Raw genomic sequence first — 25773 nt, 5'->3', positions numbered from 1 at the left:
AACTGGAAATGTATGTAACACAAACTGTTTCAAAAATAATAATTTTATATATTTTAATGGGAATTATTAAAAAGGTAGAAATATGAGGTACCACTTCATGGAGGAAAAACTCTGAGAAAATAAATAGGAAAGCAAAAGCAACAAAAAAGTATTGTTCACCATTAAAGAGGAGGAATGAATTTGTAAATCAAAAGACAAAACCAGAGAATGTTCAAGAATGGGGAAAAGACATTTCAGCTTGATTTCAGAAACTTTTAAGCAGGGAAAATTCAGCTAATGTTCTCCAGAATGGCCAAGACAGATAAAAATGGAGGAGAAACAAATACTAGATAAAACTCTTGAAGTCTGCAGACATGATTAGGTGGTAACAGGATTCTTTCAGAAGACAGAATAAAGTTCTTACTGTGTTGTGAAATGAAGAGCTTTATCAAGATGTTCTGAAGTCAAAGAACTTAGTCATGACAATGGACAGAATGAGAGATTTAGATTACTTCCTAGTACACCATACGTAATTTGTCATTTTTAATTTTGAGACAGAACGTACTAGAGATGAAGCTGAGGGAACATTCTCTTGTGTGGTTTAGTGATGCATTCAGAGTACTTTTTTGAGTAATTGCTGCTGTTTGTCCCAAACAATGCAACTGACTCACACAGATCATAGAATTTACAGTTGAGAAATTAGTCCTTTTTGAAAGTTGGATTTTCCCCAATTCTTCCTGCGGAAAACAAAAGAAGAGAATTTAACTACATCTTTCGATCAAAGTGTTTTGATATGGTATCATAGTTTTAAAACACTTAGAAAAGATCTGGAATTTAAGTGAGATCTTGCCTGTATTGAAATCAGGTTTTTTCTGCAGTTGATTTCTGTGTGGTACTCCATACCCAGGAGTAAGAGGGTTTTTTTTCTTTCTCTTCCTTCCCCCTTTTCTCTCTTTGTCGAGCAAAGCTTACAAACTGCAGAACTCCCAAAAGCAAAGCAGTTCTGTTCACACATCTAGCTTAACCAAACAGTCTCTTACCTGCTGCAAGACTTGTGGTTCTTAACTCCTTCTTTACCCAACTACATGAAAATTCTTTTAAGAACTGCCTGTTTGGCTTATGTTCATTTAACAGCCACAAACACAGTAAGTGGCCAACAAAAACTGCAATGGAATTTTAGCTAATTATTCCCATTCACATCTGACATGAGCAGAGTTTGGAAAGAAAGTTCATTTAGTTTAGCCAGTGATAAATTTAGCTGTGAAACATATAGGTTCGTGCTGTACTTTATCTCAGATTCTTCAGCATCATGTAGCAAATATATGTATTTCAAATCCCCCTTAGTGAGAAGCAGTGTGATAAGAGTTGTCAGGTAAGTTTTAGATCTCTAAATTAATACAGCTTTGGGATAATCCAAAGAGGATTTTTTGTGGATTTTTTTTTAAAGGTGCTTTTCCGAGAGAAACAACTCCAATTCTGTAGGAGCTCTCATTCTGTAATTTTAAATTGTGAATAATATATTTGTTGACAATGTTGTAATGCTGCTTAGGTTTGGGACTTGCAGCGTTTCTATAAATTTTAGGGATAGTATGTGTTCATTTAGCTGTCTGAGATGATAATGGGAACTAAATGTGGGGGTTTTTTTCTTCAGATCATAAAGGAGGTCTGTGACTTTGAGTCTCCCCTGCTTTCCACATTTGGTCTGAGAGCAATACCTTGGTGAACTGTCTTTTTCAGGGCAAGGTGTAAAATTTCAATTTGTCCTTAATTTCTAAGAGTGATAAGGTACTAAAAATGGGAATATACGTGAAAACTCAGAGCCTTTCTTGTTAGTCTTACTTTGAACATTTAAAATGTTATGAATTAATGGATTGTGTTTGCAGAGTGTTCTGTTTGGTTCTTTATCTCTGTCACCACAATTGCTACCTTAGACCTGTTTTGAAAGCTCTCTGTGCCTTTTCAGGTCTCAGTGGCTCAGACAAACGCTTCTCACACAGTGACTGTGCTTTTTGTGCTCACTCTAGCTTCTCTCTTTTGTCTAGCCAATGTCTTATCCAGGTTTTGCATGTTTTATTGAACTGAATTTTGGTTTTGCATACAGAAATGAGAGCAATTTATTGTGGTTTTTCTAAAGTAAGTTTTCAACTCTGCGTAATTTATAAGGTTATAATTTTCCCCTCATCATATTTCTTTGAGTGGACATGTAGGAGAACTTGGTGGTATTGAGTGGTGGAAATATAAATAGCTCTTCATTTTCATTATATGGTTATTGCTGTAATACGTAAGAGTTCTGAACGCTGGTGATAATCTAACATTTTCATTGTCATTTTTGTTTTTGAAGGGCGCTATGAGGAGGTGTATGATAACCAGCTTAACTTAGCCTACTGTTTCAATGACCCTGAGGACAAATGGTTAAGTAATTACTTTTATGAGCAATGCTTTAACACTGCTCAACTAATAAAAATTGATGGTGGGAAAAGAGAGGCACAAGCACATGCAAATATGGGCCTCATCAATGAGGAACAAGGTAAGTCACTAAGATAGTAAAGCTACATTGTATCAGCATTGAGACAGTCATATTTGGCAATTTGTGTTTCATCACAAGACACAGTATTTCAATGTAAAGTTGATTTGCAACCATAATTTAAAAGAAGTTTTAAAACTGTTGCAATTTTAGTTTTTGAAGCAGTGGACAGGGAGACAAAGAAGTCTGTAACTATTCACAGACCTCTTTCCTCTGACATTCCATCTACAGTTGAAAATGGTCTGTCAGATGAAAAACAAAACACAAGTTTAAAGGAAGCATTTGTTTAGCACAAAGGTTCTTTGGGTTTGACCTTATTTCCTTCTGCTTGTTTTTGACAAGAGACTGGTAATGCTGCCTCAGGCCACAGGTGTTTGAGTAGGATGGCATCTGTAGTTACACAAATGGGGTTGATTTAAAAGAGGTGTGAACACATCATTCAGTTTAATCCTGCCTCCAATTTACACTTGGATAAAGCAGCCTATATTTTTGTGTTAATTTTAAAAACTACCTTCTGGTTCTCTTGACTGAAAATGATGCCCTGTTTGTTTGTATGTGACTACCACATTGGTGTTTGCTTCAGATTTATACCTTGCCACAAGCTCCATTTCTCCATTCATGTATCTGTATCCTCAAACTGTGAGTCCCTGAAACTAGAAAAGATATTAATAGGAGTAACTAGGATCATAGAACAGCCCAGGCTGGAAAGGACATCAAAAGATCATCTGGCCCAAGATTTCATGGGAAAGGCAACCTAGATGAGATTATTTTAGCATGCTGTCCGATTGCATCATGAAAACTTCCAGCGATGGGTACTCTACTGCATCCCTGGGGAGGCTGTTCCAATAAATGATGGTTCTCACTGTAAAAAATACTACTTTCTTATATCAAGATGAACCTTGTTTCTATATTTAAAAATATGTATTACCTTTCATGGCAGAGGGGTTTGTGCATATATAGCAGTCTGGGTATAAAAAAGGTGTTTTCCTATGTTTGTATAAAATCCTTTCATGTTGTGGGAAGACAAGCCATGAGTGAGCCTCAATTAACTGAATAATACCGATCTTCCAGTTCTAATTTCTAAGTGTACTGGATGCCTAACCATTGCGTCAAATATATGTGATTTGTATAGTCATTACATTTTTGTTTTTAAGTTTGACTTTGTGGGTTGAAACCATTCCAACTTCGAGCTCAGCTTGTGGCTGGTTTCTCAGATAGAATGGCTTTTCTCAGAAAAAAGAAGATTCACAGAAATTTAAATATTTTGTGGAAATAGTGTAATTCCAGTAAATGTCTGACAGAAGGGGTATTTTTTGAAAGATGGCCTGATTTCCCAGCAAAAACCTGGACATAAAATATAAAACCTGCAGCCTTTTTTTTTTTTTTAATTGAAAGGTTATTGTCCTGTTTCTCCCCCCATGTTCTCTTAAAGCTGAAACTTCACACCTTTTTAAATATTTCCTCTTATTTTCTAGACTGCTGGTCATTCACACTGTTTTCCTCTGAACTGTTGCCATATCTTTCTTGCCTTCAACATCCAGGGATGGATTCAGTTTTAAAATTCGAGTTCATACCAATGACTAATAAAATGGAAAGATTACTTTTCTTACAAGTTGTATTTTTATTTGTGTTTTCAGGTATGACATCTATATTCTTTGTTTCAGCATAAATTGCATACTGATATTCAGTTCATGACCTTCAGTAATCTCTAAATTCTTTTCTGAAGAACCGTTAACTAGCTGTTCTGTTCCCTGTTCCAGCATCACCAGTCAGTTCTACCTGAATGCAGTATGTTGCTTGTTTTTTGCACTGAGTAGCATCCTGTGTTTTGTAGGTGGTTTCTAGAAATTGTCAAGATTGTTTTGAATTCTGAAGTTGTTCTTCAACATGCTTTCTCTTTCTCATAGTTGGTATTATTTGAACATTTTAAATGGATTTTTCTATCCTGTAATTCAGATCCTTCATGAAAATACTAAGTAGTAAACTGGACCTAGGACAGGCACCTGTGGAACCTCACTGAGTAACTTTTTCCATACTGACAGTGAACTACTGATAACCAATGTCTGTATAGGATTTCCTAAGCAATTTGCGCTCACTTAATAATAGTTGCAGGTGAACTATCCTTCCCTAATGTTTTACAAGAAAGTTATATGATGGTGAGAGAGAATTTACTAACTTACATAGAAGATTAGTTTGATGACATTTCCTCTTGATGTATGGGCTAGAATGTTTTCATGTTTTCTCTAAATGCTTGGGAATAATCTGTTTGTCTATTTATTTATTCCAGTATTATTCTAGGAATTGAAGTTAAGCTAAATCCAGTTTCCCAGTAGGTAAGACAGTACTTGCTTAAAGCCCAGCCAGTCACAACCAAGTCATTTTCATTTTGAGTGAAAAATGCTTAATTAGGTTACCTGTATGATACTCAGTAGAATAAAATGATTGAAGTTGCTGGATTTTTTGCAACCTTTTCACTTGGTCCTTCAGTTAATAAAAAAATTTAAAAAAATAAATTCTAAGGTGGTGCATAAAAGGAAACATCCTGTCCTGGTTTCAGCTGGGATAGAGTTGTCTTCCTAGTAGCTGGTACAGTGCTATGTTTTGAGTTCAGTATGCGAAGAATGTTGATAAAGCTGATGTTTTCAGTTGTTGCTAAGTAGTGTTTAGACTATAGTCAAGGATTTTTCAGCTTCTCATGCCCAGCCAGTGAGAAAGCTGGAGGGGCACAAGAATTTGGTACAGGACAGAGCCAAGGCAGCTGACCCAAACTGGTCAACAGGGTATTCCATACCATGGGATTTCACATCTAGTATAGGAACTGGGGGGAGTGGGGGCGGGGAATCGCCGCTCGGAGACTGGCTGGGTGTTGGTCGGCGGGGGGGGAGCAATTGCCCTGCACATCATTTGTACATTCCAATCCTTTTATTATTGCTGTTGTCATTTTATTAGTGTTATCATTATCATTATTAGTTTCTTCTTTTCTGTTCTATTAAACCGTTCTTATCTCAACCCACGAGTTTTACTTCTTTTTCCTGATTTTCTCCCCCATCCTGCTGGTGGAGGGGGGGGAGTGAGTGAGCGGCTGCGTGGTGCTTAGTTGCTGGCTGGGGTTAAACCATGACACATCCCTATCCATTTGTAGCTTCAAAGGCTCATACTAGGTGTAACTCACTACTGTTATCCAACCGCTGCCTAAAAAAACCCTTAATGTTTCCTACTTTTATGACGTGTTAAGCAAAAGTTGTTGAATACTTAAATATTTTGAAGCCCATTACAAAAGCACATAAGTAAAGTTATGAAATATGCTCTGAGATGCTCAGAGGAGGGGAAATGTCATTTTCCTGCTGTAAAATATTAGAAATGTCCAGAAGAGAGGCTTCTTACTAAGATTGGTAAGGAGGGATAAAGCAAGGTACGTTTTCACTGCCCAGGGTAAAGCTCCGCTTAATCTGTAGGGTCTGTCTTGCAAATATTTTCTTTCCATAGAGAGGTGAGAAAATGAAGAAGCTGCAAGAGTAAGCATAGGATTTGTTTTGAGGGACCACTGAGAAAAAGACAGCAGATGTATTCCATGCACTTTTTATTTTCAGTGGGTGAAAAATTAAATCACAAGTTCGGATTGCAGAAAAAGTGTAAGAGCAGATGTTGAGTTGGCATTGTATAAAATTGCATGACTATTAGTGGTGGTATAAGTAAAATTCTAAACATTCTGGCATTTATATTAGAACAGATAGATATAGCTTGTAAATTAAATGGAGGGTTTTGTTCAGTTATTTAGAATGCTGTAATCTAATTTGTTTGTGGACTGAATGAGTCAGATGTCCACTTCCTATAGGGATATATACAGGAATAGATATAGACATGTATGTATGCATTAATATATACATATAGGAATATGTATGTGTACCTATATAAATACAGGGATGTGTGTGTAGGTATGTGAATGATGCCTAACATTTACATGATACTTTCATCTGATTTAAATCATCATATCTATAGTAACTGCATTGATTAATAGTGCAGCCAGGAAGATAGGAGAATTTACAAGAATGAGAAGTTAGTCTTACAGACGTTCATGTGTGCGTCCTTTTAGATGTAAATATCTTGTACTAGTTCTCTCACCCAATAGTGTATTTTTTATTACTTGTGAACGGAAGCTGTCTATATATGCTTAGGACTGATTGCTTGGGAGTTTAAAGTTAAACATGTACTAGTAAAGATTGTTGTTTGCCTTGGAAGCAAATCAATAAATTTGCTGGGTAATTTTTGTGTAATCAAATTTAAAGTTCTTTGACTTTCAGCCTGGTCCCTGTCCTAAAGGCTGGATATAATCTGATGTTCATTAATCTTCAAAGCTAAATATTTGAGGTGTCAGCAGAGTAGACTTCAGTCATGATATTTGGATGCAGGCGATTAGTGGCTGTCAGTACATAAGGGAAAGAAAACAATAATTGAGTAGCCTGCTACAGATACAAATGGAACATTCTGCTTGGAGCAAACATGATTTTAGTGGCAGTTCTTTGCAGAATGAGATTTTAACCTCTTCTTTAAAAAAGCTCTGTTTGTAAAATAAGGTCTCTGTTTACAAGTTACCCAAATGAAATGCTACTCATTGATTATTGTAGGAGCGTTCACGTTATGATCACATTCAGTTAGCTGTACTCACCCCGTAGCTTGTCCTTCCTCAGGGGGCTGGTAAGAAATTGTTTTATTAGTATGGTTACTAGTCATTTTCTAGCTATTAAACATGCCAAAGTCACTTTATACACATTGAAAAAAGCAATGTCATATTTTAATTTTTTTTTTCCTCACATTAAATCCAGCATTACTTGTCATCCAAGTAAGCACAGGCTTTGGGTCAGAATCTCACTTTAAAAATATTAATTTAAAAAATATTTTTATTCCTGTGCTTTGAATGTGTTTTTAGAAGCAATATCAGTCATTATAGATGTGTGCATTTTTCTGAATATCGGAGAATAAGGCTATTACAGTCTGCAATAGTTCTACTATATTAGTGTAAAATCTGCTAAAGTTAATTGTGAATTTCATGTTTATGCTGTTGTATCTTGCAGAAGAAACACAGTCTGAGTGTGCTGATAAACATCATGGCTAGTGCTAATTTGTATAGATTCTTACACTGCCAGCGCTCATCACTACAGTATTTGAGTGCTTTCTGTTTTGTATTAAATGGTTAATTTCTATCATGCATGAAATTACGTAGACCTTAAATACGTGCATCCCAAAGTTTTGGATAACTTGGTAACAAAAGCGGTCCAGGGGAAACAAGGAATTTGTACTTGTAGGAGCTATTTGCTTCAAATAGGTTATAACAAAATTAGATATATTTCTATATTATTCAAAAGCATAATAAGAACAAACATCTGAAAGTGTACTTGTTCTAAAAGCAGCCATCAAGGCCATTGCAAGTAATGCAGGTGTTTGTATAAATATGTGTGTATATAGATATGTACGTATGTACATGTATATATACGGACATATGTATGCATCTGTATGTACACACACATTCAAATACAGCCGGTGCTTTAAAGCCAGTGCTTCAGATAGCAATATTTCAATCTTCATGTCAAGCAATTCTGCATTTGTGAGAGAAGCTTAAAGATGACTAATTAACATATCTGATGGTGTTTTTCTAATACAGATGCATGACTCTTCTTTCCTTAAGGCAAACCCTTAAAAAAAGTTAGGTTAGTGGTATGTTGTCTGTGGGACAGTGGAGCAGGTAGAGTGACATCAAGAACTCTAGAGGAAGCAATGAAAGCATCATCACTAAAATATTATTCTAAATACCTATCCTCCCACCCTCAAATGATACAAGGATCCCAATGCTTACCTTTCAGATATTAGCAGCGAAGGTAGACATTCACAGGCCATGGTTGCTTTCCTGCCTGAGTAAATTAATCAGTGCACAGGGATGTCTATGAGCATTGGAGCACAGGCTAGTGCTAAAATGGTGTTAAAAGTCCTGCACACACTTTTAGCTTGTGCTAGCTTGGACTTTCCCATCCTGCAATTATTTATGGGCACAGTTTGGTACTTAGGAGTGTTGCAGGGACTTTTCCTAACAGGCAGTTTACAAGTAGCTGCACTGTTTTGAAGGGTAAGAGAGTTTACTAGGATAGATGTACCTTTCCATACCTGTTGGTTGGAGTGCTTGGAAACAGTTCTGGATACATTTAAATAACTAGTTTTGAGAAAGCATGCAAGTATCACAGTAGAGTCCAATGAATAAAATTTTCACAACAAATTCCAAATGTACATCAGTGCATGCGAGAAACTATATATCCCCTGGTATGAGGGCTGAAAGATGTGTGAAAATCATGCTGTTAATCTCAATGCAGTGGTGACTTTGAATTAGTCATCAGATTTCTATTCTGCTAGCACATAAGGATCAACAAAAGTGGAGGTAATACCTTTTCTGAAATGCTTACAGACTGGAAAGACTAAAGGCAGGCAGAACTAGCAAGAGAAAGGGATAGAATGCAAAGCAAATAGCAATGTTAGATATCTCAGTGCCAATTCCTATAATATACAGCTAATCCATAAACCCAATTTTGTCTGTCTTTGTGTGTTTTTTAGATAGCAAGTCTTCAAGTATTCCTGATCAAGGTCTCCTTAGCTCTTTCTAAAATAAGCTTAGACATTTCAAAAAATCTGCCATATTCTGCACATTAATGAAGGGGGTTTAAGTGTTTAGTCTTAATCCAGTTCTACCTTGATTATAAGCAATGTTACGCTTCTGTCGCTTTTCAGTCAGAGCAATGTTATGCCGGAGTTGACCACTTCTGATCCCTCCACACCCACCCCAAAAATATTAATAAATTGGACCTAATTTATGAAATAGAATGTGTTTTATCCATTATTACAGATAGAACTATTATACCTATTTCATATGTTAGAATTTGATATAGACTTTTCTGGTTGAAAGGCCTAGTGAACGCAAGGGTCTTGTAAATAAATTTAATTAATTTGTTGTGGGGAAAAAAAACCAAACCCACGGGGTTCTTACAGACTTTGACAATCTGGATTAAGACCAAGGAGTAGAATTATACCCATCATTTTATCATACTGTTGAAATCAAAGTTTTTAATCAAGGCATTATAGAAGTTGGTGGAAAGATTCCTATTGAGTTTGATGGGCATTAGACTCAGGCTTCTGAAGCTTAAGTATTAATTACTAGATATATTTGGTAAACAACAACTTAAAGACAGTTCATAACGTCATCTTTTTGGTTTGGAACCGAAAAAGTCTAAACTGATTATTTTCTTGTTCTTAGCGGGTCCTATTTAATCCATTGCTAAGAAATTGTTGATTTTTTGTTGTTGTTTTGAATTGTTTATGGCAAGTGTTTTTCAATTAAAAACTGTAATGTATAAATAATTGAGAGAAACTCAGCATACATTCATGAGTATCTATGCAGAGGAAATATGCACATTTAAGCAGAATTTCCCCAATTGGTTTGCCTTAAGGCAGAAATAATTTATATTCAGATAAAAAAAAAAGAATGTTAATATTGCAAAATGCAGTACTAAAAAGGTTTAAAAAGGCAAAAGTTAAAATTGCTTATGAAATTTCTTATGCCTTTGTGTGTGTGAAATTGCAACTTTGTTTTAATTACATAAACATGTAATGTCTTTTGCTAGGAGATTCCTAATGATGGCCAGAATAAAATTCACCTGTGGGATGCATGGCCCACATGTACCTTCTACATTAATAGAACTTTATATTATCTGTGTTGCAATTCTGCCGAGCCCACTTAAATAGCAAATCCTCATTGTGCTGTATAATGTAGAAATTAAAAGTGCTGCTTTACAATCTGATTGAAAAATTAGAAGCAGCTGGTGAATAAAACAAACCAGTGGGACAACGTTTGTGAAGAGTGATAAATTTTCTTCCTTACTACCTATGCAGTGCAGAACTGTTACTGATAACAGTATTGCTGCATTTGAACTATCTATCCTGCCTATTTAATGTTGTGTTTCCACCATGAGGTGTATAGCCAGTATCTAGAGGTCTCCATACTGTTGGATTCACAAGTGCAGGTCTGACACTGGAAGAAGGCAACCTAAAATGGATCCCATCTCTTTCTTTGGGAGCAAAAGCAACTCAAATTACCAACTAACAGCTACCCAAGGCCTTTCTGTTTTCATCTATCCTTGTGTCTGTGTTAGAGATTCCTTTTTGTAAGCAACTTCTTTTGGTTTAAAATGATAGCCAGATAAGTTTGTGATTTTTGATAAAAGATTAGGCTTATAATTTCCTTTATTTTTATAATGGGGGTTTTCATAGTGTGGACCAAAAAGAGAAAAGGGATTTAAAGATATAAATGCCTATGTAATTTTTTTCATAGGAAGCCTGAGTGCTAGTCAAAATGTGGCAGTGGTCTAAAGGAGAGCTGCGGTTCTAGAGAGTTAGAGCCTATACATCCTTTGAGGCAGGAACCACCATTTTGTTCTGTGTTTATACAATACCATTTCCTGTATGCTTCTATAACACTTGTATTTGGTAAGGTTCGGTGTGTGCTGTGATAAATTGAAAGTTGCATGTGAACATGCTGCTGACTGGCCAGTGCTTAGTTGCTGGCTGGCCAAGCAGCATGCTGCCCCCTAAAATACATACAGGAGAGTTCTGCCTGTCTTTCTGTCTGCTTGGAATTTGGATCAATCTCTATCCTCAAGCTACTAATTTTCAAAAAAGTGGTTGGAACTTATTCTTCTACGGGCTTTTTACTACTTCTTACCAAATTTGGTTGAAGTTTGCTTCAAATCTAGTTGGAGGACAGGATGATCACATAGACTTGTTTCCTTTGGAGACCAAAAATGTCTTTGTACTGTTCATTGTCTGAAGAGAAGACATAGCATGTTTCATTTGATTGTTTTTTAATTTTTCTTTGTATAACAGACCATATCCAGTAGTAACCAAATACCATTGATTTATCATGATATCCCCGCCTCGCCCCAGGTTGCATATCCCAGATTGCTAAGTTTTAAAATTTATTCCTAGTTGTGATTATTTATTCCAAACAACTATTTCAGAAAAAGGAGTGTAGGAATAATTCAGACCTGAAAACTTACTCACGTTTCTCCAAATCCTGTATCTTTGGCTACGTATACGTGTTGCTAAATTTTAAGTTCATGTAGAGACATATACTTAAAAAGTCTCCGCATCTGGGAACTTCAGAGACAGAAAGAAGCCCTTCCTTAATAGGACATGGAATTCTGCATATCCAGGTTGACCATTTAAAACACGCCCAGTCATTGATTTTCATCCTATCAACTGAAGTTAACTCTTTCTTGTTCTTCTGCACTTACACTGTTTCACAAAGCAGTGATACTGTTTTTTTCTGGTTGCTTAAGAATTGAATACATAAGTTAGGTGAGAAAAACTTGATCGTAGAGCATAATTTTAAAAGTTTAAGCAGCAAATTGCTAGGAGATAAAGTCTTCAGATATGATGCTTTTCTCTGTCACTCAGTGGCAGACAGAAGCAGCCATAAATCCAGATAGATTCTTGGGGAGGACAGATTTAAAAGGTTTATTAAATAATTGAGCTCATCCTCATGCAAGTGCAGAATGTAGTTCCCAGATGAATGACATCTTATTATTACAGGGTTGTTACTGGTATTGAACTAGCAGGTCCTGTATTGAATTGATGTTATAGAAATTAGGTATGTTTTCTGTTCAAATTAGTATACTCTTAAGAAAATCTGAAAGGAGCCTCTGGACATGCAACATGAAAGCAAAAAGGGCCTGTTGAGTTCATAAAAAATATTCTTCATATAATTATTTTTTACACTTATTTTTTAAAAGGTTTTGGTAGACAGTGAGGATCTTTTGAATAAGAGAACTTGGGGAGAATTCTGTAGGGTTCTTATTTTCACTTCTGAAAATAAACATTGTGAAAATTAAAAACTTTCTTCATGCTTTTCCTTCAGTTGATTTAAATCAAGGTTTATTATTAAGCACAGGGAAATAATAATATTTACACTGGGAAAAAGTAAGCAGGTTTGCCAAAAGCCTCCTTAATCCTTTCATCATCACTGTTACTTTCCTAGACTCATTCTTCAAATGGAGAATCTTTCAGTTCTGATATAACACCTGGGGACAGGTCTGTATTCTTTGTAATGAGAAGCTCTTCAAAATATTCACAGCAGTACATGAGTGCTAATTCTAAATTTTGTAATTTGTGTTTTCCTTAAAAGTTTTGACATACGCAAAAAATTAAAAAAAAAATCTTAAATTAATTTCTGTTCTTAGGTATTTAGTGATTGTAAAGTTAATTTTCAAACACATCATAAAATTACTAAAAATTATTGCTGGTTTTTACATGGAACGATGAAAGTTATATCAGAAATACTTCAGAAAAATATTTTATGTATACTTGAATATAATGTGTAGCACTCAAGTGAATTGTTTATATACCTATTTTTTGTAAGAATCATATTCTTAATGTTTTTGGTATCAAATGTTGCTCTGTTTGCTTTATGTGCATGTTCATAAGACTATGACATTTAATGAAGAGATCTTTTTAAAGTATTGATAGCCATGAGTAAATTATACTATGTTTGATCTGTGTTAAAGATTCAAAGTCCAAGGTCTTTGAATAGAACTTAGAATAAAAATGTAATTAGGTTACATCCCTAAAGTCTGATATATCTTTAAACAAGACTGCAAATGAAACTTTATTAAAACTTCAAATGAATTATTTCTTTGCTTTTTTAAATTCTTTTTCCCTCTCTTCTCTTTCATGTCTATTACTGACATTGCTGCTTGTATTTTACCTGTCTTTTCCAGGGTATTTTAATTATTTACTGCTTAATGAGTAGTACTGAGATGAAGCTTCATTCAAAGCTGCCCGCTCACTAACAGATTTTTTTTTTTTTTTTTTTGCTTCAAAGCTTTGCAAGGTTTTGGACTACTGCAGCTGAACCGGCAGTTGTCATCATAAACTTTCCTGGAGGCAGTGTTTCCTTTTAGTAATTGATAAAGGAGGTACTGTTTCCAGAGGTGCCTTCTCAGTGGGACTGAGAGCTGATGGGGTTGCATGTCCTCAGCCATTATCAATAATCCTTAGAAGTCATAGGTAAAACAAACATTATGAAGCTATTAATAAAAATATATCTTACTCTTCAGAGGATCATATGATAATTCAAGTTGGAAGGGACCTCAGCAGGTCATTAGTCCAACCTGCTACTCAAAGCATCCTTCTGAAGTAGATTATCTGCACAACAGAACAGCTCCAGTGTTGGAGCGTTGCATCTGATACTAAATTTATTATTGGAAGCTGTGAAAAGTAAGGGGAATGAGGTAGAATCTCTGAATAAAATGTAATCACTACAAAAAATCATTTAAACTGAGGCAAGCTTTTGACATGAGTTAGCAAAAAAAGTAATTTAGTGAAACTAATCTGCTTCAGTGTCACTTTCTGTATTTAACAGATAATGATCATATTACTCCTTGAGATTAAATAGTAATATAACTTGTTTTCATTTGGTTCTATTGAGTTAAAACCCTCAAGCCCTGAAAAACAGAACTGCAAAGCATGTGCCATTCTTCACTATTCATCACTGCATTTTCACCTCCCTCCCCTCTCTGCATTTGGATATCTGCCTATAAACACTGAAATATTTGTGAAACCTGAAGTGTAAGCATCCCACAGAGTGTGGGCCTGCTCTTATTCAGAGCCTGGAGCCTTACATTGTGAGCTTCCTGAATACATTTTGCATCTTAGGTAGCCTTTGCATATAGAAAGCACTTTGATGCTTTACAAACATGAAAGAAGAAGGTTTGCTTGTTATCGTGAAGCAAGAATTCCATTCTCTTTAAAATGGGTATGTTGTCAGTCAGCTAGCGTTCAACATTGTTTGCAACGTTCTCCTCTAGATTAAAATTGACATATATCAAAAAATGTTTGTTTATATATAATAAAACCAGAAGAAGGCATCTGACAAATGTTGCTTTCATAAAATATGTTAACCTAAAAAGATAAAGGGATTTTAATTGTAAACCAAAATTTTCTGTGTTGGTTCGTTTGAATATGAATGTAGGACAGACAAGTTAGTGGAGTTTCCATATGGGACCTGTTCAGTTGTCAGGTTTTTTGTGAAGTTGGACACTTTTCTTGAAAGAGTACTTTCTTTATTCTAGTTTGCACATGGACAAAATGCTGCTAAACCAGTTTGTGGAATTACAGTGTTGCAAAGCCTTCAGATTCTAGATTCCAGCTCAGACCTAAACTTCTGTGAAAATGCCTGAAATACAAACATTTTTTTCCACAGTTAAGTCTAAAGCAAAGGCAAAAATCGGTGATATAATGTAGTTCAGATAGCAAGACAGTAATTACAAGTACATTTCTAACTTTCGGAGTTAAGGGTTACATTTAGTATGAAATAACTCTTTGATTTACTATTGTCTTTCATATATGTCCATGTTATATTTTGTACCACTCTTTGTAAAGTATATGTGAGGTCTATGTGCATATAGTTTTGGGGGAAATCATGTAATTGACACCAGATTTTCTTTGTAGAGTTACTCTGAGTAGTTGCAATTGGTTTAGAGTAGCTGTATGTCTCTCAGAGAAAATCTGAGAGGTTTTATGTAGAGCCAGAAGCAATTTTGGAGTGCCTGGAGCTAACCCAGAATTTTGAGGGTACACTGCAGAAACTGGAAGGTAAGAGGAGGATATTTGTTCCAGTCTCCCCTACAACAGTGCCTGTTCCTCCTGTACCTACTCTCCACGCTTTCTTGTAAGAACAAGAGATTTTTCACAGCAGTTCCTCTTCTGGTAATGTGCTCTTCAGTTAATTACAGGGGTTTTTTCCTCTTACTGGCCCACAGTAAACTATCCCCAAAGCAGCTGTCTTTTCGGCTGCCTGTGGGAAACCCTTCCTTCTTTGCAGTTCAGTAGCGTTGGCAGCAGCAGGGGAAGGGATTAGAGAGCAGACAAGCAAGCAACCAGAGAAACTGATATTATCCCTAGCTTGTGAGTTGCCTCTTAAAGAACCCTTTAAGCAACATCTTTTTTAGAGCATTTTTAGTATCATAATGTGTTGATGATGCGATATAACGTACTGTGAACAGTCCTACTGTGGGTGCTACGATATGCACTGCCCTCTAGGTTTGTATAGGTATGTTTTGAGCATTTGAGCTTTAAGGCAAGGAATTTAGGTCTTCAGAGGACAAGACTAAGTATGATCTAATGCTCACTGGATTCCTATAGTTATGTTTGTTTTCTTTTTGGACAACAGATACTTGCTTAACTAATGTCAACAGAAATAATATATCATTCTCTAAACTGCAATACCAAGGATTAGCCTAGCAGTTCTTGACCCAGAGAAGGGAACACAAAATACCATCTTTTTGCACTGCAGTCTTCATCTACCAATGCCATATATCAGGTTGTGTGATGCTCAACTTTCCTTTTATCTCCTTTCTTCTCCTTTATGTCCTCAAGCCTTCTACTTCTCAAGAATTCTTTCAGTTGACCTTGAGCAGCTTAGGCTCTAGGGAGAGTACTACTGGTACGTTGTCAAATTGGGGAAATTGTCAGAATACCCCATGATGAGCCAGCATGTTCATTACAATATTCTTATGAACCGTCTATGTCATTTTGCTAAAGCTCCCTGTGGAATCTTCCTGAAAAATGTTATCAGCTCCTGTAGAGTTATGGAACTGCAAAATTTTATCTTAAATCTCTTTCACAATTTTTGTCTTGCTTTTGCAGATGGCACATGAAGTCAAGTTCTTGCATCTGAGATCAGTCCCAGTTCTGTACAATTAATTTTACCTCAGGAGTCCAGGGTGGTTCAACTATTTACTGCATGAGAGCCTTGTTTTATGATTCTTGTAAGCTTTTTGTTCCACCTCCCAACACATCTCTGTTAAAGACTTATAACAACCTTTGTAGATAGTGGCTCATATTGGAAACTGTGACAGACTCTTAACTATTTCAGCATGAATAGTACTACCATAATTATCGTAATTGAACACAGGAAACTAAAAATAATACAAGTAGTTCAAGCAGTTAAACTGAAATTTAAGACCATATCTTTTAAAATAGTGATAACATTTTGTCTTTTTTTGCTACCATTAACTGTTGCTTCAAGCAGATTTTACGTCCACATCGTACAGTGAAATAACCGATTACAAAAGATGTCCTAGTTCTAGATTTAAATATACTATAATATACATAAAGCTTTATTCTTCCTTTAGGTTGTTTTTTTAAGCTAAAGTGGAATATTTTCTAAAGTCCTCAACAACTGTTTACAATTTAGAATTAAATTTGCTTTCTGCTTATACTAGTGCTGCTGAAGAAACATACTTAACAGACCTGTCACTTTTTTGTGCAATTGTTTCTGTGGCATTATTTTCATTGGTAAATGTACGAGCTGATAGAAAAGGAAATCATTAGGTGCTCTCAGTATTGCTGAGGCATGGAGCTAGAACAGGTCAGTCACTGCATTTTGCAGATTGTGACATTTTAAATTACCTGTACAGTACTGGAAGCAATCTCTGGACCTAATTAACATCTCACCTAATTAATGTCAGGACTGTATACAGAGAATTCTAGATAGTTTTTCACAGCCTTTATTTATTAAATACCACATTATTCAAATTTGCTATCTTTATTTTCAGTATTGAAAACTTCAGATTTGTGTGCTGTTTTCTTAAGTGGGAGTAACTTTTTTTTTTCCTCCTTCAAGTAATCAATGCACTGCTGAATGAGTTCATTTTAATGCACTCAATCATGCCTCTAATGTTTGTAGCTTACGGGCGCAAGCATCAGTAATGCAGGAATGTTATATGGCTTTAGTTTGGGCCATTTCATAAAATATTCATGGAATCAAAAATGTGCATCAAAATAGCGGCTGGGAGAATTACATTTATGTGCCTGCTTTTATGGCAGCTTCACATTTAAACCCATTTGTGTTAATATCTAGTCAATCTTTCTACTTAAAAAAAAAAAAGCAAAATAGTAGTCTCCATATATACCCCTTTTGGTTTGATATCTTTTGATATAACAAATTTATACTTTTGGAGTGGGTTTTAGGAAGGGGAATTATAAAAGAAGTTTCAGATAATGTAAAAACGTTTCTCTTCAGTATTTACAAAATTACATTGAGTTCTTTTGCTTGAATGAATAGATTTTTTTTTTGGACTTCTAAGCAACTCAGTGAAAACTGTAGCACAAATCTTTATGCATACATATGTAGCTGCTATGAAAATAAGAGCAATTTCTAAAATTTTATACTGTTAGTGGCAGAGTAATGTCTTGTATTCATGTAATTGTTTAAAACTGATTCTTTACTCCCAAAATTATATTGTGACAACGTTTACCTCCCATATTTAAGATTAAACTATTGCTGATAAGGTTTCTTTTGTTATGCCCTGAGCTACATTAAACTATAACATTTTAGTAGTGGTGTATATATATGTTGTAAGAGTTACTTTTCTGGGTTTTTATTCCTTTTATAAACAGGGAAGAGGTATCAGAGATTCTCAAACTCCATTTAGTATACACTGAGCTAATTTCTGCATGGCAGTGGAAAAAAATATGCAATTTCTATTAATGTTGCCAACTGAAAATAGCTATACTGCTTTGTGTACCGTTTTGCAAATAGATTTTTCAAATATAGATGTCCTAGAAACACCTTCTGGATTTTCTCTTTGAATTCCTAGAGATGTAAAAGATACATTTGTACAAACTACTCCAAGTGATTTTCCTACTAATTGTTTTTCCTCTCATTTTGCCTTTTTTTTCTCTCTTTCTTCTTTCAGTTGATAATAAAAGTCATTTAAAAATCTACCTTATCACTGCTCAGGTGAGATAAAAATACTCTCAGAAGTGTTCTGTAATTGGCTTATTACTTTCTTTTAATGCTTTTCAAGATTTTCAGGCAGCATCTACCTGTGTCTGTGCCTAACAGTTGCAGTAGTTCAGTGTTTAAAAATTGGAATGCACTGGCTAGATCAATTCCAACTGAACCAACTCATGACAGTGAATAAACTGGCCATCCCCCTGAAAACATTATTTTTCCACAACATTTGAGGTTCACATAAGCTTTATGGATTAAAGAAACAAGCTGGTATGTCATTTGCCAATGAGAACAAGGGATTTCAGTTTATTTTGATGGAGGAATGAATTCCAAAGTCTAAAGTGTTTTACCTTCCATGAATTTGAGAGGTTTCCAAATAGCTAGTATTACTTGAAAGAGTCTTCAGTAAGCAAATTCCAGCCATGTGAGGACTTTCATGTCAGGAATTCCATCTCTGCTTCATTTAGGAAACTAGCAGGTATTTTGTTTTCTTGCTCAGCACATTCTTTTTTGTATCTCTGTGAGCAGACTGTGTTACTTTTTACTTCATAATCTTTCTTGGTAATTCAGTGAAGCCAAATGTAATTTAGTTCCATTTGAATACTACCAAAAAATTATATTGCTTTTGTATGTTGAAGCTTGATGTAGATGGATTGTTTCTAAAGAGGTTTCACTGGGATCTGGCAAAAAGGATGTCAGGTCACAGCTCTTATGGTTAGGTCAACTCTTAAGAACTATGGGGTACATGGAATATATGAGTTCAATTTCTAGTCTGACAGAAACTTTCTCAAGGGGATACTGCAAGTGAGGAAGCATGGGTAAGAATTACCATACCTGATAGTTCTAACAATCTAAACAATAGTTCTGAAGGTTGCATGTATTTATTTACCGAAATGATGTGTCCTGTTAAGAGATTATATTACAGAGTCTTGAGAGAAATTCAGATACTGTGTTCAGCTTCAAATTATGTATCCAGGTGATACTATTCATTTGTTTGCTGCTTCCCATTCTTACTAGAAGTTTTTGAGTTACACCTGAATCAAACTCTATTATTCTAAAGAATCTATTACACATGTAGTGAAACTAGATCACTTAAATATATGGCAATAACCTTTCAAAAGGATAATCAGCTGATAAATAAACTTTGGAGAGAATTGCAAGGAGGAGTCTGTATGCGCTTATAAGTATCCAAGCGAATAAAATGCTAGATCTGGCTATTAACATTAAATTTCAACTCAACTTTCTACCATTTGTCACAAAGCCAACACCAGCTTCTTGAATTAATATCTTAAATCTACATTTAGCAACTTGGATAACTGGAATTCTGTTGACTTCTGGGTTGAACTTGCCCTAAGAAGTTGGCCAGACTAGATAGGCAGAAACCCAAATCCAAATTGGAAGCGTCCTTAGAATGGACAAGAGTTTTCATCTGGGTTAGCAAGTCTACATCTCTGTTTCCTGTTACATGTACTGTCAGTGAATCCTTAAACAACTTGTACTGGTCATGATAATTTCACTTTGCATTTCTGTTTGTTCAGTCTGATGTCAAGCGTGGGATATTTTGGAAAGAATGTACAGGTCTTTTCCTGTCTGTTTACAGGGTCTGATAGCTACACTGGAAATAAGATTTTTTTGCCAATGTTTTGGGCCATCTTTTTGATACCTGTCCCTAGCTAAAGCGGAACTGAATAAAGCCTGCTGTCTCCCCTTTCACCTGGCACTTCACTCTTCACCACTTTTTGTTGTGTCCTCTGGGATTCTTAAATGAACCATAGGTTGTAAAGCCTTAAAATGATTTGTCTATAAAACTAATTTAATTAGTTGCTTCTTTGAAAGAGAAGTTTCTTGTGCTTGTCAATTTTAGTTGAACTAATTTTAATCATCAGAGAAGCTTAATATAAAAATAAATTTAATTCTAATAAAGAGTTCTGTTTTATATTGCAAAGTTGAAAGCATGGTTATAAAAGGGTAACATATGCAAAAGACTAATCTAAATTAAGTTAATAAGAGGAATCTGTCATAGCTGTTCTACTGCCTCTAGGTTGGCTGGAGGCCTGGGGAACTAGCCCTGTTTTCTCTCAGAATGCTTAAAGAAGGTCCTTCTCCAAGCTTCTCTCCCTTACTTTCCTGCAATTGGGAAACAACTTTTCTCCTTCCTTGTTTGTTTTGGTTTTGGGGGTTGTTTTTCTTTGTTTGTTTTAATTTGAATGCAGCACTGTAAAAACAATCTGCAAAACAGTAATCATTCCTTATAAATTCCTTATAAATCATGTTTCAGAAGTGCAAACTGCAAACATATCTGAACAAACTTAGGGTTTGGGTTGTTTCAGCTTTTAATAGAAATAACAATTGATATATTGATGATCTATGGGGCAAGATTCCTCCATCTCACACACACACAAACTTAAGAAGGAAGGGTCACACAGTTCTCCCTGCTACGGAACATTCTTTTTAGAACAAGGTACTGTGACCAGAATGCTTTTATTGGCTTTTTTTTACGTAAATGGTCTCATCTTACCTGTTTCCTAGCAGTTTTTCTGTACTCATTATGTATAAGGTAAAGCTTTTCTGTTCTTTCAAAGGGCTTTGAATTTCCATTGTCCAGAAAGCATGGAAATCACCTAGATTGCATGTATATGCGGAGATAAATCTTGCTGAAGGCAGAGGGGAGGGAGGAACTACTCGCATGTTAGAATGTATTGAACCTTACTTCAAACTTTCCATTGCCTTGAAGATGTTTGAGTAACTTACATTTGAAGATCTTAAAGTGTATTACTTCAGGCTCAATAATTAATCTATTGGTGGTTAATGCTCTTCCAGTAAATTTACTACATAAACTCACCAGATTTGGCCTAGTAATAACTGTTGAATAAATTCCTTCTCATAATACTTCTTTTTTCATCAATTAATTTATTTGAATAAAGACTCCCCCTGCCCCCTCCAAAATGGTATTGAAACCTCTATTCTCCACATTTCAAATCTTTCAGCACAGGTTTTCATTATGCAAAAAAACTTCAGGAACAGTTTGAATTGTGATTATTTATACATAGATATGGTTTTGAAATATGAGGTCCACAAAGGCTATATTCATAAGTCTGTAACAGATGTATTTGCTAGAAAATTCTGACTTTGCATCCTTGGTATCACACCCCCCCAACATTGTGAATCTACAAAGGAAAGCTAATTTAACATGTGATAAGTCTAAATTGCAGCATTACTGGTAACTGTGAGACTTGGCAGTATTTTCCAGTGATCTGTAAGTTATATATTGAAGATACTTGAAAAATCTGTGAAATGATGTCTGCAACTTACTTTCTAATGAGAAAATTATTATAGACTAATAACTTCTAAAAATTTTGTTGATTACCCTGTAATTACAAATGACATTTTTCAGGTCATGTCATGAAAGCTGCTGAGCATTATGAAGCATTTTATCAGCTAACAGAGGGTTCGACATGGAAGGATGAGACAGGCCATACTTACAGTTCACTGGCGTGTGAGCATCTCTGGAGAATTTATACATTACTAGCAGACAAAATGCTAGAAAATAAAGAACACCAACAGGCCATCAAAACGCTAATAAAAGCTTTAAAAATGGCAAAAGAAGGTAGGTGGAAAATAACACTTTCACATTCCTTTATTTGATGTGCATGCCATGATTTTCCCAAGAGTAAAGTAGAAATTGTCAAGTGTTTGACTGGGTGATTATTTCCTATGAAATTCAAAGACAAATGCTATCAATACCCTTCCAGATCTCACTAAAGCAGAAATGCCTTCTTGCTGACAACAAAAAATCTTTTAGATTCCTGGAAAGCTTTATCTCAAAAAAAAAACAACCCGCAACCTTGTGGGTATAATAGTATAAAACAGTGAACTCATAATCAGAAAGTGAGGTCACTGATGGAAGCTCAGCTCACTGATTTTGATTGGCTAGTCAATGTGGATTTGGCAATTTTTGAGTGACATTATCTGCTGGAACACTACCTTTTCACTCTATGTAGTTTTTTAGTACTTGCAAAAAACAGGTTTTTATCAAAAGCAACCATGATTTCTTCTGTATATCTGAATACATGTAAATACTTTGAAACCTAAAGTAAAAAATTATAGAATCACAGAATAGCTGAGGTAGGAAAAGACACCTCTGGAGATCATCAGGGTCAGCTAAAGCAGACTGCCCAGTACTATATCCAGTCAAGTTTTTAGTATCTCCACAGATGGACACTCCATAACCATTCTGGAAAACATTTTCTACTGTTCAAATACCCTCACAATAAAGAAGTATTTTATTGAGTTCAGATGGAATTTCAGTTTGTGCCCATTGCCTCTTGTCCTGTCACTGAGCACCACTGAGAAGAGCCTGGCTCCCTCTTCTTTACACCCTCCCATCAGGAATTTGTACATGTTGATGAAATCCGTGCTGAGCCTTCTCTTCTGTGGTCTCCCAGCTCCCTCGGCCTCCTCTCCTAGGACGGGCGCTCCCAGTCCCTTAGTCTTCTTTGCAGCCCTTTGCTGGACTCGCTCCACTGTGTCCCTCCCTCTCTTGTACTGGGGAGCCCAGAATGGGACACAGCGCTCCCGGGGGGACCTCACCAGCGCTGAGTAGAGGCAAAGGATCACTCCCCTCGACCTGCTCGTAATGCTCTGCCTAATGCGGCCCAGGATCCCGCTGGTCGCCTTGGCCATGAGCGTGCATCGCTGTCTCATGGGCAACTTGTTGTCCGCCAGGAAACCCAGGTCCTTCTCTGCCAAGCTCCTTTCCATCCCGTCAGCCTGCAGCCGAGGCTGCTGCCTGGGGTTATCCCTCCCCAGGTGCAGGACTTTGCATTTCCCTTTCCTGAACTTCATGAGACTGCCATCGGCCCAATTCTCCAGCCTGCCGAGGTCCCTCTGAATGGCAGCACAGCCGCCTACCTGGTGCGTCAACCACTCGCCCTCAATTTTGTACTGCCTGCCAACACGCTGCGGGTACGCTTAGTCACAGCGTCCGGGTCGTTAATGAAGATATTAATCAGCATTGGTGCCAGTATTGATCCCTGAGTACACCGATAGCGGTTGGCTTCCCACTGGACTTCATGCTGTTGCTTACTACCCTTTGAGGCCAGTAGCTAAGCTAGTTTCCAGTCTACCTCACTGTGTATTGATCTCAGCCATATTTTATCAGCTTGTGTGTGAAGCTGTTATGGGAGACGGTGTCAGAAGCCTTGCTAAAACTGTGAGAAACCACATCCACTGCTTTTCCTTCATCCCCCAAGCCAGTCATCTTATCCTAGAAGGCTATCAGGTTGGTGAAGCATGAATTTCCCTGTCTTAAATCCATGCTGACTACTCCTGATTGCCACCTTGTTCTAGATAATGGCTGTATGAAGTTTCATCCATGTGTGGATAGGTTTAAAATTGGGGGAAATTAGAATAGCATTTCAGTGTTATATATAATGTGAGTTGTTCATCTGCTAGAAATACTATGCTCTGGAGCATTTCTTACACATGAGAGTGAACAGAAAAGAAAAGGCAAATCTTACACGTTGACTTTATGAAAATGCACATGATTTTCCAGAAATCTTAATCATGCTTGTTTCTCAGAAGATGCTGTTAAATGATCGCTTCTACAGGCTTAGTTTTCCTGGATGATTATCCTAGATGATTATTGGAGTGCTTCTCAGAAGTAAGATAGAAGGTCTCATATAATCATCTTTTTCCATGCACAGGAATTCAAGAGCCTTTCATGGTATTCCTTAAGGGGCATATTGTGCATATGAATTGCATGTACAATTAATATATAATATTAATTCAATATTTATCACCAGATATATTAGTTTTTCAAATTTAATAATGTATGCCCAACATTAATCTGTTAGACAGTCTTTGACTAGTAGTTGGGATAGATAGAATTAAACTAGTAAAAAATTACAAAAAAATTGAAAATATTTTCCAATTTTAAAATTAGTTTTGCCACAAATAAGTATATGACTATACAGGCAGATAGTATAACACAGCAATCTATAGAAAAGTATAAAATGTAGTCACTGAAGCCAAGGCACGTTCCTAAAAAGAAATATCTTTATTAGACCAGCAGATATTCTTAAAAAAAATGAGCAAGCTTTCAGGCATCTAAGCCCATGTGAACTTTGCTATTTATTATTTTTAAAAGTGCCAGCAAATTATTTCTAGTTCAGGTCTTTTATTTTATTGTCATTGATTATATTAATTCTAAAGAATGAAAATTTCTCATCTTACCTTATCTCATGAAGAATAATATTTTAAAACACCATTTGAAATCTAAATGCTTTTAGTGGTAACTTTTGGAGAATAACCCAAACAGGACTTTGGGTCCAAGAATTCAATTATTTCCATTCCAGATGTTTAATTTGTGAGGGTATATGATTGTGTTTGGCTAATTTTTTCTTTTAATTAAACCACTAAATAATATATTTTGTTTCTATCTGCAGCTTACATTAGTAGATCTGTTTTATGAGTTGCCTGTTAAGATCTTTTCTCTTGGGAGTATGTACCCAAATACTAAGAATGCCAATACAATTAATCAGCTGAAGAAGGACACATGTACCCAAAAACTTCTCCATCTTTTCCAGGTGCATCTATTGATCAAATACAAGCTTTTAGCTTTTTTTACATCTGTTGTCTATAATATATGCTTCAGTCACAGCTATGGTAAAACTGCTGCTACTAATATTTACTGTGATAACTGGAAGGGCTGCTGATGAAGTTTCCTATCACCTTCTTCCTATTGCTCATGAAAACTGCTGGAAATGAAGAGATTGTCAAAATGGATCTGATTCCTTTCCAAAACTTACTTTGACCAGGCAGACGTTCCAGTGCCCTTACTTCAAATCCATCACTTTCATAGCTTCCCGAGACATGTAGTAAATATCACTATGCACAGTATGCTTGCCCTTGTTCTCTTTACATTTAAGCTTTAGAAGCTCCTTTTCAGATGAGTTCTCCAGTCCCCATTCCAGAATCATAGCCTCTGTCTGTGAAGCTCATATTTAACAATTTAGTTAAACCCATACTGGCACTGGCTGCCATTGGTAATACCCATTCTGTCCTTCTGGACCACCATCTATGTTTATGTATTTTATGAATTAGGATTAGATATTACCCACTTCAGACTCTCAGACTGTTCTTAAGTGCAGAAGGAAGTTTTTTATATCCTTACCAACTTTTCACTTATTATTTCTCTGTGAAACTGTATTTCTGTATCATTTTGCCTTATTAAGCCTTTTAAGGGATATTGAATATTGGAATAGACCATCGGGGTTTTGAGTTACAGGCTTTTCATAATTCTATGTGACATATTAAGTGCTATAGATAGAGCATTACTATGGCCTCAGCAATTACAACATTCAGAAAGTTCCAGAACTAGATGTAGGCTTCTGTGTGTTTGGACATAAAGAATTTATTAGCCTGATAATTGTAAGTA

General features: G+C 35.9%; 1 protein-coding gene across 1 annotated transcript in view; it reads left to right on the top strand.

The window, feature by feature from the left end:
- TTC29 (tetratricopeptide repeat domain 29) overlaps positions 1-25773 on the top strand; it is a 90157-nt gene that overhangs the window by 31567 nt on the left and 32817 nt on the right. The window contains exons 5-6 of the mRNA XM_010576351.1: positions 2321-2506; positions 21730-21942. Coding sequence (XP_010574653.1) covers positions 2321-2506; positions 21730-21942 — 399 coding nt within the window. The remainder of the gene's footprint in view (positions 1-2320; positions 2507-21729; positions 21943-25773) is intronic.

Source organism: Haliaeetus leucocephalus, unplaced genomic scaffold (genome assembly GCF_000737465.1).
Source record: "Haliaeetus leucocephalus isolate CR32 unplaced genomic scaffold, Haliaeetus_leucocephalus-4.0 Scaffold21, whole genome shotgun sequence".
In the NCBI taxonomy this organism is placed as follows: Eukaryota; Metazoa; Chordata; class Aves; order Accipitriformes; family Accipitridae; genus Haliaeetus; species Haliaeetus leucocephalus.
Note: the sequence above shows the minus strand (reverse complement) of the source record. Positions and strands in the feature narration are given on the sequence as shown.